Here is a 15,256-nt window from a genome sequence, read left to right as displayed (position 1 = left end):
TGGTAGGATATTTCTATCTGACATTTTGATGTTCTGAGCATTTTGACAAGTTTGTCTGGATTGATTTGCTTATAAGTGTACTATTTTCCTTTTATGCTGCTTGGTAATGTAACCATTGTCAATGATGACTACATTTTGGAGAGGACTTTTCTTCTGTGAATAATCACCACTTCAGAATCAGCATGGCCACAGGAAGATAGCTTCATCAAAATGAAAACCCATGCTGGCACACTAAAAATGTAGAGAAGAAAAGGAGGGAAAGAAAGGAGGAGGGAGGGAAGAGGGTGGTAGGAGGAGGGAGGAGGGGTGGGGGAGGGAGAAAGGAAGGTAGAATGAGAGAGGGAGGAGGGGGGAGGAAAGGAAGGGAGGTAAGATGGAAGGGAGGGGAGGGTAGAAAGAGGGAGGAAGAGGGAAGGAAGGGAGAAGGGGAAGGGGGAAGGGAGGCGGGTAGAGGGAGAGAGAGGACGAAGGGAAGAAGGGAGGAAGAGAGGGCAGGCAGCAAAAGAGCAGCACTTTTTTCAAAGGGACCAGTGGCCCCAGGAAAGGGTCCTTCCTCTTCCTCAAGTGCTTCTCTGTTTCCTGTCCTGGAAAATCATCTGAGTGGTTCCCCTGTTGGTTTTCCACATGACTAAACCCCACGGGCTTCATCTGATCATATCCAGACTGCCCAACTGCCTCTCCCCTGTTCCCCTGGAGCCTGGAGCCCAGTAGGGGCACAGGCCTGGGCACGCAGCCCACCCCCTCACCTGCCTTCTCCTCATCAGGGAGGCTTCTCGCTGGTGGCCCAGGCGAGTGTGGAGCTGGTCTGGGGTCTCCAGACACTCACAGCATGGAATGGTCCCTCCGGCTCCTGGCCTGCCTGGTGGGCATCCTTCCTATAGGTAAGTTTCCCACTTTTCTCTGTGGCCCCTGCTCAGAACAGAATAGATGCTCACAGAATCTTAGGTACAGTCTTCTCTCCTTGAACTTGGGACAACCGGGTTGCACTTAGGGAAGCTGCTTTGACAGAAACCACAAGTTCAAGCCCGGGTGTCATCTTGGGTTCCGGTGACTTTAGGCAATCCTCTGACTTCTCTGAGCCCCACCTGTAGAAAGGCCACCGGCTCAGCCACCGCTGTGAGGATCCAAGGAGATAGTGGGCAAGCTTTGGCGCGGACAGTCCAGGCTCTGAAGGGACTTCGGGTGTTGCGGTCATCCAAGTGCTTTGTGTCACGATGGGCACAGCTCAGAGGGAAAACGGGTTTGGGGGAAGAGTGGGGGTGATTTCACATGGGGAACAGGGCAACCGATAGAGGGCATCCTGACCGCCCAGGGGGAACCCCAAGGCGTGAATGGGAACCCTTTGCCGCAGGCTTAGGCAACGACGTCATTGGCACTGAGCTCAGTGAGTTCGTGTCCCTGGGAACGGCGTTTCTGTTACCGACTGACCATCGGTAGCAGCATTTCAGTGGGAAGAGAGTATTTGTTTAAATGCAGATCCTTGGGCTCCACCCCAGTCCTGCAGAATGAGAATATCAGGCAACAGGGCCCAGAAGTCTGAATCTTCAACCATCTTCTCAGGTCATTCTGATGCTCAACATAGTTGAGGGTAATTGGGATAAATGACAAAGGCCATCCTCCGAGCCCCTTGGCCCAAACCTCAGTCCTTTCCCGGACCCCCGCCTGCGACATCCCTCCTGTGGATATGTCCCTGGACTCAGCGTCAGTGCCTCCATGTGCATGGCCACTGGCCGTCATGTGCCACATTAGTGATCTCTGATATCATGGTGTTCTAAGCTGTTAGGCAACATTCCTTGTTTGGAGTCCTGTCTCCATGACTGGATTATACACTCCCACACCTTAGGCTCCTTTTCCTTCCTCTTGAGCATTCAACAGAGGCAGAGTCCAGTTCAGGTCGGGTTTGGATAAGAGCATCTGCCTACAGAGCTCTTAGAAGTGCTGGCCACTTTAATTGGTAAGTGTGGTGTAGGGTGGGGCTGGGATGTGTGGCTCTAGACTGGACCGACCCCAGTCCCCACCCTGCACTGCCCGTTGTCCCCTGACAGAGCCCTCCAGTGGGGGCTGATAGGGGAGAGGCTTTCTTTTCCCAGAGTGCCCTAACTCGGCTGCCTCCCTGGGATGATTTAGGGTGCCACTTAGAGGGTGGGGGCTGGAGAAGGTGACCCTGCCCAGATCTTGGGCTGATAAGAGAGTGGTTCAGGCATAAGTGTTGACATCATACACAGCTTTAAATCCTGGCTCTGCTATTTACTACCTGTGTGGCCCTGGGAAGGTTGCCTAACTTCTCTGAGCATCAGCAAAGTGGGGTCCCCGGTGCCTCTTGGGGTGCTGTGAAGGATAATTAGATCATGTATATAAAAGCCCCCAGCACAGTCCTGGTGCTCAGTGATTGTGCAAGGAAATGGCAAGGAAATCTTGTTGAAGTCACATACCCTTGAGAGAGGCTAGCTTTGGCGGGGTGGGGGTGGGGGGTGCTTGTTTTGGTTTATTTCTTTTCTCCTGTTGAGGGTCAGGGGCTATGAATCAGTCAAAGACAAAAAGACTTAGAGGAAGTACGAGCAGTCATGTGTCCAAGAACAAAACTTAAACCACGCAAGTGTTCCTGCCATGTACTGAGATTTACCCAGGGAGGCTGAGGCGTCTTGGGGAGGGGATCCCTTTTTCTCATACTGGCAGCTGCTTCACGGAACTAGGGTGAGCAGGGTCGCACTTTCTGAGACCTCTCTGGCACCGTTCACCTATGAGCCTCTCCGTGTGGCACCAGGCCTGGGCAAGAGGCCGGATGACCAGGCTGGGTTAGGCTGCAATGTGGGCGCCTGCGGGGCTGCATGAGCAGGGTCCCCGCACGTCACATTCTGCTCTCCAGCTGCATCTCTGAGCATAAGGCCAGGGCAGGCCGTGGGCAAAAACAAAGTGGGAGGAATTTGTCCAGGAAACCCTCCCTCCCCTTTCTGTGCCCTTCTTCTTACCGATGCCACCCACCCTCAGCACCCAGCGCCCTGGGGCAGCCCCTAATCTCCCAGGGGCTCACACACACACTCTCCCTTGTCTTCTTGTCTTTCCCGTCTGGCTCCCCACGGATCTGCTTTCAGAAAGCTGGAGATGCCAGGGAACATGCAGGTGGAAAGAACAATGGTCTGGGAGCTCTGACCACTTGGGTGACTTTGGACAACTCTGCAGTTGGTCCACAAGCCTCTGATAAGTAGGTAGAGCGATCATAGTCACTGTCAACCTCAAGGGCTCCCGTCTCAGGCCCTGACAAGCAGCTCATCTACTCTTCACCCCAGCTCTGCAGTGCAAGGACCCCTGTGCCTGTTTAGGGAGGCCAATGGAAGTCGGGTAACTTTTCTGGGCTGTCACAGCCTGGGCTGAACCAGAGGGTTTTGAGGGAAAGCCCCAACCTTTACACCATCCACATGCAGCGGTGGGGAGCCCAGAGCAAAGCTTGTGCTCAAAGGAATTTATTAGCTCTGAACCACTGTCGCAAAACAAACCAAAAGGCAAGACAAATCTCAGTAGTGAGCAAGGACATGGGGTGCGGGGAGAGGCCAAGGAGGAGATGGGCTGCTGTCATGGGTCCGGGGGGGAAACGGGAGAGTTCCCCGAGCCAGGATGATGCTTCTGCTCCTGGTGGCTACTGTGGCCAGTAGCTTGGGCTGAGAAGTCCTACCTGGGGTGGAGAAGGACTGACAGGGAGCACGACCCCCTGAGAAGGCCAGGGGAGCACGGGCAGAGACAGGCTGAGTGGGAACTTGGGAGAGCAGCGCCCTGGGGCAGACACTGGCCGCGGGGCACGGTCAGCTGAGGCTCTCCATCTGTAGCTCAGGCAAGCGGGGCCACGTCCACAACCGTGTGGCCAAGAGGCAAGGCTACGGGAGAAGCCTGGATAACCCCGAGGTCAGGAGAACAGCCAGGCCTTTCCCTCATGCATCCCTGCTCCTCATCCCTTCCCTAGAAACTTCTTGGTCCAGCTCACACTGAAAGATGGGTTTCCTGTTTTCTCTGTCACTCCACCCCCCTCCCCAGTCTGCAGCCCTTTCTTCCCTTTTCTCCACTGACAACCTATCTGTACAACACACAGGCCCCAAAAAGAATTGCTGGGAGCAAACGCAGGCAGGAGAGAAGTGGACGGAAGGCAGTGTGCCCCAGTTGAACCCACACACCTCCCTGGTGAGGTTTGCTGGCCAAGAGGAACATCTCCCCTTGCCCTCAAATGCCCTCTCCTGACACTCCAGGTGCCACCATGCCCAAGAGGCTACCGCCGGAGTCACTCCCTGAGAACACCCCTGCTAGCATGCCAAATGTCCCCAAGGAGGGTGGCCCCCTTACAGATCGCTGGCCTCATGAGAGTGGCTGCCCGTCTGCTGGTGATGTCAGCCATCATGGGGCCGAGGGGGCAGCAGCACTGGGGAGGTCTGAAGGACTCCAGCTCTGAGCACCACGTGGCCATCCCCTGGGAGGCACGGTCCGCCCTGACTGCCCACACGGTCCCTAAGATGTTAAATTGAGCTGCCAAAGGTGCGATGTCAGCGTCCCCTATCTTCACCCCTGCTGCATCGGCTTGAGGTGTGTGCCCAGAGCACTTCCCACCACTGCTCAGCACCCCCACCCTGCTCCCTCATATGCACCCTCCCTTGGCAGGGCTGGTGAGAGAAGGGGGCTGACCTGCATTGAGCATTTGCTGGGCGAGCTACACGTGTGACTTCATTCAACCTTCAAGCCCATGAGGAAGGTATTAGGTGCCCCATTTTGCAGCAGAGGAGTCTGAGACCTGGGACAGTAAGTAACCTGCCCAAAGATCACCCATAAGTGAGTGAGCCTAGAACAGTGCCAGGCTCAGACTGGGTGCTCATAAGAGCCCAGGAAAGAATGACCACAATTGAAACTGTCACCCAGGTCCAGCTGTGCCAAAGCAGGAAAGCTTGCCAGCATGCCCTGTGGCCCACCACTGAGTGGTGAAGGTGGACAGTGAGAAGAATGTGGGTCTCTTGCTGTCCCCAGAGGCTAATAGTCCTGAGGCAAGGAGATTAGAAACTCCACAATAAGGGGGCATGGTTTTAGTTCAGGAGTCATCCCTCCCTTGTCCTAAAGACGGGCATGAGCTGCCAGAGGGAATGACAAATGTCACAGGATGCTGGGGAGCTTGGATTCCTGCCAAAGCAAATGCATGTGCTCCCTGGGCAGTTCCTGCCAGGACCTCCCACCCTCCCCTTGAGTCCCTGAGTGGATGTGTCCAAAGTCTCCATGTAACAGGGAGTCCAAGTGCTTTCCTCTTGAAACACCATCCAGCAGGTAAACAGGAAACACAAATCTCCCCCTAACTGGAGCCAAGATCCTCACACTGGCTGAAAGGGCCTCTGTGTGCCCTCTCTGCTCCTAGAGCAAAGCCCCCAGGGAGGGAGAGGCCATGGCAGACCATCTGTATCCCACTTCAGGATGTTCCAAACTAGACTGTCATCCCCAAGCGACACAGCACACAGGACAGAGTAGAAACGTGAGCCACCAAGGGGGGAAGCCTTGGCTCTGCTTCTGGTGAGTCAAGTGAACTTGGGCAGTCACGTGGCCTCTCTGAGCCTCAGTTCTCTCTTCCCCAAAAGAGGCTATCGCGAGTCTCTCATTGGGTCGTTGTACATATGAAATGAAATGAGGAATATCTCCCAGTGAGCACCCAAAGCACTGTGTCCTCTGGCTCCCTTATCTCGTCATGCCCGCAATCTCTATGCTCATGTCCTTACCTCCCTTTGCCTAGAGCACCTTCCATCTACACCAAATCTTAGAAAATCCCACTTCTTTCTTGAGGATCTGCTGGTCCTCCAAGCATTCGCTGCCTAATACTTGCACACCTCTTCCTCTTCCCCCAGCCACACCACCCTCCCCTGCCAGCCTGATTACCCTCCCTTCCGCCCTTCTACAGCAATCCAATTCAACATCAGTTGGTTTGTGGCAAGTGCCATGCTAGGCAGTGATGACCCAAATACGACCACACATACGTGGTCCCTGTCCTCCCAGAGCTTCTGGATGCCTGGAGGATGTACCTCTGCCAGGCCAGAGGCTGAAGGCAAGGGTGCCAGACCCAGCCTTGGGGTTCGAGGAAGCCCTCCCTCTGTAGGAAGACTCAGCAGAGACCTGGGGATGACTGGGAGGAAGTTGGTGAATGATATGAGCCAGGAAACTTGTTCAGACAGAGGGAACATTGTTCGTGTCCCTCATTAGAGCACCTGGCAGGCTGTAGTGTATTTATGTGTTCACAGATCTGTCTCCCTTTCTGAGTGGTGAGCTCCAGCAGGCTGATAAGGTAACCTATTGATCTTTGTAACCCTGGCTTGTATCCAAGTGCCTGGCTTAGGGTGGGACATGTCTGATAAACACCTCCTAATTGATGAATGCACAATAGCAAAAAAAAAATACCTCTGGGGAATCAGTACCTGGCTCCAGGATGCCTGCAAGATGCAGAAGCTCAAAAGACGCTGAGGTTACAGAGGGTGAGAAGTGTAGGGAAACTGAGGCAGGGACTGAGCCTCAAGAGTGGGGAAACCGTTTCTGTAGCTGGAGGTACTGAGTAAACGAGCAAAACCTTCAGGAAGGGTTTCTCAGATTTGAAACTAGGCCCTTTGATTATTAACAACTGAGCAAACAAGCTCTTAGTAGAGGTAAATGTCAAGTCCTCCACTTGGGTTCAAAAGCATAATTCCACTTGTTTAGAGGAAACGAAATTTGGCTTATAAGCAGATCGCGTGAAAAAAGAACTTGTGGTTTTACTGGATTGCAAGCTCGGCACAAGCCCAAAGTGTCATTTTATACGAGGCAAAGCTCGCACAACCCAATTCGTACCCCACTCTGCTGGCCCAGCACCCCCACAGCGCACATCCGCGGCACACTCCTGCAGGAACACGTGCAACATACACCCCTGCAGCACATACCTGGAGTCCCCGGCTCAGGACACTACGTTGCACGGAGAGCACCAAGCGGGCAGTGAGGAAGGGGAGGAGCAGGGGAGGCCCCGGGACTTCCACCAGAGAAGGGAAGACTTGATGGGTCCAGGATAGCCATGCTGGGGTCCCAGAAGGGCCATCACCGTGAGAGGATGTGCACGCTCCAAAGAGGGTCATGTGGGTAGTGGCAGATGTTGGTTCTATGCAGAAGAAATGTCCTGACCTGTAGATAATTCATAGATGGGATGGGCTTCTTGGAGGACGGATGGTTAACTGGCTGTGGGCCGGGGGGATTCCAAACCAGGACATGAGCTACCCCCAAAGAGTAAAGAGCACTGGACATGGAGTCAGCAAAGCTGGGTTTCTCCCATCATCTGTCTGTGTGACTCTGGGACTCCATTTTCGCATCTATAACAATAGTTCCCCGAGTCATTCTCCCCTAGGGTGTTTTGGGGGTCATGTGACATGATGTATACAAAAGAATTGTGTAAATTACAAAGCTCTTGGGAAATACCAGAGTGGGTATATTATTCCCTCTAAGGATCCCTTTTGTGAACTGCATTCAGGGTTGTAGCTGGGTAGAACTAGCAGCCTGTCCTCCCTCCTCAGGGAGACACCACCCCTATCCTGATCCTCCAAGGCCCAGGTCCAACACCCACCCACCCACCTGCTCACCCCTTCCCCAAAGCAGCACACATATGCAACAACAGGGGCAGAGGCTCTCCCGTCATCTTCAAGCTGAAGGCAGAGCACAGCTTCCAGACCCTAGCTCAACCATACTTCAGAGGCTCACAACACAGGAGGTGAGGAAACAGCCCAAAGGCGCTTGCGCAGAGCAAGAAGGCAGCGCAATGGTCTACCACTCTTGGTCTCTCAGCTCATCCGGCCTTTTGGGAAGCCCATTTCGGTTGACCTGGATTCTCAAAGAATCTCACCGCGTTCAACACGTTAAGTTCAAAACATACCATCCCTTGCCAAGGCCCGTTTCCCCTCTGTAAATGGGAATGTTGGTCTCCTTGGATGAGCCCCAAGGTTCCATGCGTTTGTGGAATCAGGCAGTCCTGAGTCTGAATTCCGGCTTTGCTTCCTAGCTGTGTGACCTTATGTAATCACTCAACTTCTCTTTGCCTCAGTTTATTACATACAACCCAGGAATAACTGTGCTTACATCTAGGATCATTTGTGAGAACTAAAAGAGATACTACCAGGAACTTGCTCGACACGGAGGTGCACAGTAAGTGCTTTTGTTATCACTACCGCGGGGGTCTTGGGACTGTAATGTAACCATGGAATCCAGGGCTTTTCTCCAGCAGGGCAGGGGTTAGGGAAGAGTTTGGGGTCAAGGGGCCTGTCGGTGAAGTGGGACCGCCCGAATGAGGCAAATAGTCCCAGGCACCTCAAGAGTCCGGGGAGACAAGGTCCCGGGAGATGCCTCTCGGGTCACGGTCACGGGGTGGGCTTCTGGGCCCCCAGGTGGGAGACGCTCCCAGAGTCCTAAGATTTCCAAACCTCCCGGTGGGGACTCCCCTCCCCCCGCCCCCCTAGAGTCCGAGGGATGGCGGCCGGCGCGGCCCCAGGGCAGGGCTGACGCTCCCGGCCGCCTGCCCGCAGGTGCGCCGACGCAGCGCTGGTCCATGCATGTGCCGGCCGAGGTGAGCGCGGCGGCGGGCGAGGCGGCCGTGCTGCCCTGCACCTTCACGCACCCGCACCGCCACTACGACGGGCCGCTCACGGCCATCTGGCGCGCGGGCGAGGCGTACGCGGGCCCGCAGGTGTTCCGGTGCGCGGCGGCGCGGGGCAGCGAGCTCTGCCAGACGGCGCTGAGCCTGCACGGCCGCTTCCGGCTGCTGGGCAACCCGCGCCGCAACGACCTGTCGCTGCGCGTCGAGCGCCTCGCCCTGGCCGACGACGGCCGCTACTTCTGCCGCGTCGAGTTCGCCGGCGACGTCCACGACCGCTACGAGAGCCGCCACGGCATCCGGCTCCGCGTGACCGGTGAGCGCCGTGCCCTTGTCCCGGCCCCCTTCCCCGCCCCGTCCAGAGGGCTTTCCGGGTGCCGGCACTGCGCCCGCCGGGGCATAGAAAGGGGAGCAATGCACAGCCCATCTCTCTAGGGCAGGCGGGGGGGGGGGGGTGCTCACTGGCGATGGCTACGAGCCACATGGGAACTAGTTAAAAATGCAGACCGCTTGCTCCGAGAAGGGCTGAATGGGGCCCGGGAATGGGCACTGTAATGAAGCGCGCAGAGAGTGAATGTTCCCAGGAGCTCGCAGTCTAGGGGGCGAGAAGCACGAGTCGAACAGTCATCCTGAATACGGCAAAGGCTGCAATGGAATGTGTGCTCTGTGCACTGAAGGGCACCCGCAGCCCCCTGGGGGGGGGATGCCCAGGGAGCCCACAGTGTCCAGTATTTTGCTAGACCCTGGCATAAAGAAGTGGGCACCAGGATCCCCGGTCCCTAGAACAGTGGTTCTCAACCCTGGCTGTGCACTGGAATTAGCTGGGGAGCTTTTAAATATCCTAGCCCCACCCCGCTGCCGTGGGGATCCGGTTCTGGGCTCCAGTCTGGCTCTGCCACGAACTTCCCATGTGCCCTTGGGCTGGCCGGGCTGCCTCTCCGAGTGCATTTCAGTTTCTCCCCAGGGCCCTCGCCACCCTGCCACTGACAGTTTGTCTGGGAGTGGGAAGTGCCCTTGAACCCCTACCAGCAGACAGTCCCCAGCCCTGAGCTACCGCAACAATAACGACCGTTGAGTGCGCATTTGCTAATGGGCCACGCCCTAATCCAAGCACCCCACATGTATTAACTTGCCAAATCCCAACGACCCCATAAAGAAAACGATCCCCATTTTACGCATGAAGAAACTGAGGCACGGAGCTTCGGAATAACTTGCCCAAGGCCACATCTCTATTGGGACCCAGGCACCGTGGCGCTAGAGCGCCTACTCCCTCTTCTCTGAGCCAACCACCCCCAAATCTCTTGGTGACTAAACGGGACTGGGAGGGGTCCCCCTTGCCCTTGCCCTTTCCCCCCTCTGCTCTGACCAGGATTCGCTTTCTCCCTCGACCCCTTGGCCGCTGCCCGCAGCCGCCCCGCGGATCATCAACCTCTCGGTGCTGCCGGGGCCGGCGCACTCCTTCCGCGCGCTCTGCACGGCCGAGGGGGAGCCGCCGCCCGTCCTAGATTGGTCCGGCCCGGCCCTGGGCAACGGCTCGGCCGCCGTGCGGGGCCCGGGTCAGAGACAGGATCCCGGCCACCAGGTGACCGCCGAGCTGCCCGCGCTGGTCCACGACGGCCGCTACACGTGCACGGCGTCCAACAGCCTGGGCCGCGCGGAGGCCAGCGTCTACTTGTTCCGATTCCACGGCGCCTCCGGGGCCTCGGCGCTCGCCCTCCCGCTCGGGGCGCTCGGCCTCAAGGCGCTGCTGCTGCTCGGCGTTCTGGCCGCGCGCGCCGTCGCTCGCCGCCGCCCAGGTGGGTGCACCCCCGGGCCAGGGTGGGTGTGAGGGGCAGGGGCTCTCCTTCTAAGTAAGGCCGCCCGGCTGACCACCTGGCGTAACCCAGCCCAAACAGACTTTCTGCACCCGTGCTCCAACTCACTCTCCTCTCCCTGCGTAAAGCTCAGGAGGTGGGAACTAGCAGGACCTTGTTTTACACCAAGGAAGCGGAGCCCAGAGAGGTTACGGAACTTGCCTCTAGCCAGAGGCACAGAGATAGAGACCCAGAAAGTATAGCGCCGCCCTTTTGGCGGCACCCCATAAATGACTCCACCACACGTGAGGCTTTCCCAGATAGCACCATTCCCTTATGTTACAGTAAGCATCTTGAGGACCTACTGTGTGCTGTGTAGGTGCTAGGAATACAGAGCTGAGTAAGAGGTGCCCAGTCTGCAGGGGGAAGGGCTGTCCTGGAGCCCAGGTACCACCCAAGCACAGACTGGCAGGCCTCACTCTGGTGGGACATCTGGATGGGGGCCAGGAGGGAAGGTGAGAGCTAACTCAGAAAAGCAAACAAGGAGCTGGTGGTGTTCCCAGCAGAGGGAACAGCAAACACAGAGGTGAGGAAGTGTGAGCTAACAGGGGGTCCTCAGGAGCTGCTGCTCACCCCACGCTTCTCTTGCTGAGCTGGCTGGGAAATTTGCTCGTGCCCCAGAGAGGGGCTTCCCAGAGCCTCTCAGGCCCAGGTCAGCAGCACCGGCCTCAGTCTCTCCTGGGATGAAATCCAAAATTTGTCACAGTTGCCCTGGCTGCTGCCTCCTTTCCTGTGGCTGTGCCGTCCGTCTTGCTGGCTCTTCACACCCACCAAGCATTCTGTGCTGCACGGTCCTCAGAAAGGCGGGTCTTTCTGCCGGGCCGCTCCTCACTCCATGCTCCTCCTCATTAACTCCTGGTCATCTGCCAGGCCACTTCACCCCCTGCCAGCTAATGTTTGTTACACGTCCCTTCAGACCACTTTCCACAGTGGGGTAGGGTGGGCAGCCAGGGCCTGTAGCCTGCGACGACCATGGAGATTCATGCCTCTCCTCTCTCTTTCTCTGTCTCTCTGTCCCTACACAGAGCACCCAGTTGCCCAGGACACCCCACCGCGGTGAGTACCCTGCCCTCACCCACCCGGCTCTAGTCCCCACTGGCCAAGCAAGGCATGCAGGCTTCTCAAGGCTCGTGCTGTAAGGATAAAGAACGGCAAAGGGCAGGACTGGGGGCTGGACCTTGACCAGGGTTTAGACCCTCCCTGTGGCCTTCCAAAGCCTTCCTCTTCGGTCTCCCAAGTCCTTCTTGGCCTGACCAGGCCACGGTGACCTGCTCTCCCCACCCCACCCCCAGCATTTACAGTCTGAGCCTCGCCCTGGCATCTCTCCCAGACGCGCCTGGTTTCCTGGTGCTGCAGGGCCATTTTTCTGTTTTATGTCCACACCTAGATGTGATTCCTCAAGGCTGTGTCTCCTCTTGTTCTCCTAAGCATTGTAGAACAGGCAGACTCACACAAAAGCCACCTGGGGGCACTGATTCTCCCCCAAAGCTGAAGGTTTCACAAACAAAATGCCATTAGAGGTTCAGAGGGTTTAATCTAGGAAGTGCTGACCCTCGTGTCCAGGCTCCCCTTCTCTCCCAGTGTCTGCTCATGTGGAAGTCTGTGTTGAAGAAGAAAGAATCCAATTCACTGACCCTGGGCAGTGTGCCTGGGATGCTGGGGAGCGGGGAGGCGGAACACAGCCTTTCAGGCCCATTGGACAAGCCCTGGCATTCCTATAACTCCATCCCTGCCTGTGCCCTGAGGGCTGGAAAAACCATAATGCCAGCCCAGTCCCCTCTCTCCAGCTGCCTGGCCAACTATCCCTCACATTCTTGGAAACCTGTGCAATGTCCCTTTTATTTGCTAAAGGCACCTAAATCAGAAAGCTGAATGTTCAAATATTTATTGAGTACCTACCACGTACCAGACGCTGTTTTGGATGCTAACGCTACAGCAAAACTCCCTGACCTCAGAAAACTCACATGATGTGGAGAATTTAATAAACACCTAAACAAGATCATCTTAGATTCTAAAATAAGAGCTGCGAAGGAAATGGACAGGGCCATGCAGCAGAGCCCCAGGGGAGGGAGGCAGTCACTGGGCAAGTCAAAGGCTCAGGGGCGACCTGGAAAGGGGCCGATGAGAAATCACTGAAGCCGACAGGTGGCCCCATCCGAACAAGAGTGGGGGCCAGGAGATCTTTGGGGTGGCTGCTGACCAAAGCTGAGGCCGGCTTGACACAAGGAAGGAGGTCGAGTGGTGGAGGTGGGGAGGTGGGACTGGTGGAAGGCAGGGCTGACCATAGGGCCAGGTGGGCAGCACAAGCGAGGGAGGCAGCCAGGGTGCCCCGTTTGGAGCTGTCACCCTGGGTGCCACTAAGATGAAGACGAGAGAGAGAGAAGGGGGTGGTGGTGAGGATCATGGGAGCACTCACATGTAGGTGCAAGATGCCTGTAAAGATGTCCCTGGGGAGAAGTCAAAGTCAGGAGAGCAGCTGGAGCTCAGGAGGCCAAGCCCGGGAGATCAGTCTGGAGGGCATGTAACACAAGACAGCTGAAGCCACCAATGAGATCCCTTCGAGAAGATAGCACCTCTGTGGTCTGGGCTGCCTTCCCCTGTGTTAGCCTCCTCCCCGCTCCACAGCTACTGTCCCTACCCTTCCTCCACCCTTGAGTTGGTCCGCAAGCCCTGCTGGATATAGGCCCCAATCCCCTTTCGTCTCTCCTTCCTGCCCGTCGCTGGGGCATGGTTTGGGCAATTGGTGATGACCCCACTTCTGTATCGGGTGGTCAACCGACTCTCTCCTGTCCACAGGCCCCAGGCTCAGGAGTCCAACTATGAGAATTTGAGCCAGATGAGCCCTCGGGACCCACCAGCAGCCACATGTTTACCGTGAGGAGCCCCTTGGCCACTGGCATCCTCTTGTACAGCATGAGGAGCGAAGGCCAATGCCAGGCTTGGCTGGGACAGCCCTTCCTGGCTGCCAGCCACCTTGGCAGCCCCTTGCCAGGCAACCCCCCACAAAGGGAGTCCAGACCCCATTCACAGAGGCTCAGTGGTTTCTTACGTGGATGTCTGTCCCAGAGCCCCCATCACTGGGACCAGCATTTTGAAAGAATCTGTATGTGTGTGTACGTGTCTGTGCGTGTGTGCGTGAGCTCAGCGTGAAGCTCACAGACAAGTTCTGGCCCTTTCTTACATAGAACGCCATCATAAAACGGGCAAGACACTGGTCAGAGGGGCTCCCAGGCTCTGACTTGCTGTGTCGACTAGGGCATGTTTTTACCTCTCTGAGTCTCAGTTTGTCCATTCTGGAACATGGACAATAATCTTTCCTCCTGGCTGCTAGGACTATCAAGATCTGAAGAAATAATGGATGTGAAGGGACTTCGCGAAGTACAGAATCATGTACAAATGTGGCGGCGGTGGGGGGAGGGGGGAGGCCACGGGCTCCTCCTTGCAGGCACCCTTGGGACGTGCAGAGACTTCTTGGACAAGTGGGGGCCCCACACCAGCCTGGCCAAGAACAAGGATTCCAGAGAGCAAACCTTTGAGTCTGGGGCTGTGCAAACCTGTGGTCCCAGGAACATCAACTCAGCGGTGAGAAGCCCAGTACCCCTGCCCCCTGGGGTCTCATCTGTGACTGCCTCACACACTGTGCCTACCTCTTACCCCATTGGCTGCTCTGCACTGCCTTGAGCTGGGTCCCCTGGGAAAAGAAACACCCATCATCTCACAGCATCTGGGATTCACTGTCCTTAAGGACCGAAAGCTGAGAGGTCAGAGGGGAAGTCTGGGCTGCAGGTTCGTGTGGATAAAGCAGTTGTGGCTGTGACCTCCACCTATGACCTGCATCCACCTTGCATGTGCGAGGTCCAAAAACACCAGCGATTTCACGGCATTTGTCCGAGGCCTCGCAGACTGACTGCAGGGTGCTGCCTTCCGTGTTCACACCTCTGTGTGAGCCTGTGCATTTTAGCTTCTGCAGTTCTTGGGCTCAGGGGACAGGGAGGAGGTGTGCTTGAGCCCAGGGCAAGCTGGCAAGAGCAAAGGGCCACCGGGCCAGGCACTGAAGAAGCAATGGGGACAGTCTTTCCCTCAGAACTTTTCCCAAAGCTAGGGTGGTCACCTAGAATAAGGAAGGGTCCTCGCTGATGCTTTGCTGGGGAGGTGGCCTGAGGTGAGAGGGATCTTCACAAGTTAATAAGCAGGGCAGTGGGTGACAAGTTTCCCTTGCTCAGCAGAGCCTTTGCCAGGGAAAGTGGGTGACAGCAGCTCATGGTTAACTTGGGATCCATCCAGGAACCTGTCTGAACTGTCAGAAGGTCAGAGGAGTTGGAATTTGTACCTCCTCGTGTGAGGATACTTTGGGCACCTCCATGGAGAGTCCCATATCACCAGGGACACGGGGTGGTGTGGTTTGAAACATCTGCCTGGTCTTTGAGGCCCGTTTCACAGTCAAGAAAAAGCCATGATAGCAATTATTTTCTGTGTATCTGTTTTGTGCTAGGAATTGGGCCAGGTGTTTGGGCATACAGAAATGAATGAGGTATGCGTCTCGGTCAGTCTGGGTTAGGTTGTGCTGTGTTAACAAAGCCAAAATCACAGTGGCTGAAAGCAACTAGGGTTTATTTGCACCAGAGTTACATGCCCACCACGGATTGGTATTAGAGCTTTGCTTGCTGTACTTACTCAGGAACACAGGCTCCCAAGGACCTGTCATCTCTTGTTGTGGGTCATTGGGTTGGAGATAAAAAGAGAGCTCTCGAGGGTCTCCTACTTGAGATCATAACTCATTGGCCAGAACTAC

At 56.2% G+C, this 15,256-nt stretch overlaps 1 protein-coding gene across 1 annotated transcript; it reads left to right on the top strand.

Moving 5' to 3' along the window:
• Nucleotides 1-8,305: 8,305 nt before the first annotated feature.
• On the top strand, nucleotides 8,306-14,844 carry SIGLEC15 (sialic acid binding Ig like lectin 15). The gene is made up of 4 exons (XM_049619557.1): nucleotides 8,306-8,927; nucleotides 10,021-10,407; nucleotides 11,490-11,520; nucleotides 13,261-14,844. Exons 1-4 carry the CDS (start codon nucleotides 8,306-8,308, stop codon nucleotides 13,340-13,342), a joined length of 1,122 nt encoding a protein of 373 aa, XP_049475514.1. The 3' UTR covers nucleotides 13,343-14,844.
• The last annotated feature ends 412 nt before the right edge of the window (nucleotides 14,845-15,256 follow it).

This window comes from Panthera uncia, assembly GCF_023721935.1.
Source record: "Panthera uncia isolate 11264 chromosome D3 unlocalized genomic scaffold, Puncia_PCG_1.0 HiC_scaffold_8, whole genome shotgun sequence".
Lineage (NCBI taxonomy): Eukaryota > Metazoa > Chordata > Mammalia > Carnivora > Felidae > Panthera > Panthera uncia.
Note: the sequence above shows the minus strand (reverse complement) of the source record. Positions and strands in the feature narration are given on the sequence as shown.

Excerpts from the sequence above, each read along its gene's own strand:
- SIGLEC15 (XM_049619557.1), top strand. The coding sequence starts at position 8,306 with ATGAGGCAAATAGTCCCAGGCACCTCAAGAGTCCGGGGAGACAAGGTC. Across the intron at positions 8,928-10,020 it reads CATCCGGCTCCGCGTGACCG|CCGCCCCGCGGATCATCAAC; the intron begins GTGAGCGCCGTG and ends CGCTGCCCGCAG. Across the intron at positions 11,521-13,260 it reads GCCCAGGACACCCCACCGCG|GCCCCAGGCTCAGGAGTCCA; the intron begins GTGAGTACCCTG and ends TCCTGTCCACAG.